At 64.5% G+C, this 513-nt stretch overlaps 1 protein-coding gene across 1 annotated transcript in view; it reads right to left on the bottom strand.

Annotated features, from left to right (window-relative positions):
- The window catches only part of si:ch211-168f7.5 (ataxin-2 homolog), a 12986-nt gene that overhangs the window by 11891 nt on the left and 582 nt on the right, over nt 1-513 (bottom strand). The window contains exon 2 of the mRNA XM_035669900.1: nt 240-507. Coding sequence (XP_035525793.1) covers nt 240-506 — 267 coding nt within the window. The 5' untranslated portion in view covers nt 507. The remainder of the gene's footprint in view (nt 1-239; nt 508-513) is intronic.

The following is a 513-nucleotide window of genomic DNA, read 5'->3' as shown; positions in this document are numbered from 1 at the left end:
CACACACACACACTGCTGCTGCTGTGTAAAATGATCGGGCTGCATGCTTGGATGGTCTCTGGCACCGGTTGGGTGTTCAGGTCTCGGCTCGGCCATGCGCCGCCAGGCAGTGATAAAATCTGTCTACTGAGCCGCGGAGGGACCGGCTTGTTGGCGGATCACCATCATCCCCGCATCCATATTTAATAATCCCGTCATGTAGAGATCCGGGCTAAGAGCTGACAGACGCACTGACTGACCTGTTGCCTGCGGGATGTCGCAGAGCCACGCTCGGCATCCGAGGCGGCGTTCTCCGGGGTCCCGCTCCCCTCCTCCGCCGTCCGCGGCTCGTCGTCGGCGTCTGCGTCGGCTCGGACCTCCAGAGCGGCGTCCACCATCTCCAGGTGTTTGCACCTGAGCACCTCCAGCTCCAGCACCCCGGCCAGCGTCGCTTTGAGGCGCTCCCCGATGCGGACGCGCTCGGTGCCTGACCAGAGCGAGTTCACGCAGCCGCGGCGGCCGGCCATCCTCGTC

This window comes from Morone saxatilis, unplaced genomic scaffold (assembly GCF_004916995.1).
Source record: "Morone saxatilis isolate NCDOM2014 unplaced genomic scaffold, NCSU_SB_2.0 Contig22, whole genome shotgun sequence".
Classification (NCBI taxonomy): domain Eukaryota; kingdom Metazoa; phylum Chordata; class Actinopteri; family Moronidae; genus Morone; species Morone saxatilis.
Note: the sequence above shows the minus strand (reverse complement) of the source record. Positions and strands in the feature narration are given on the sequence as shown.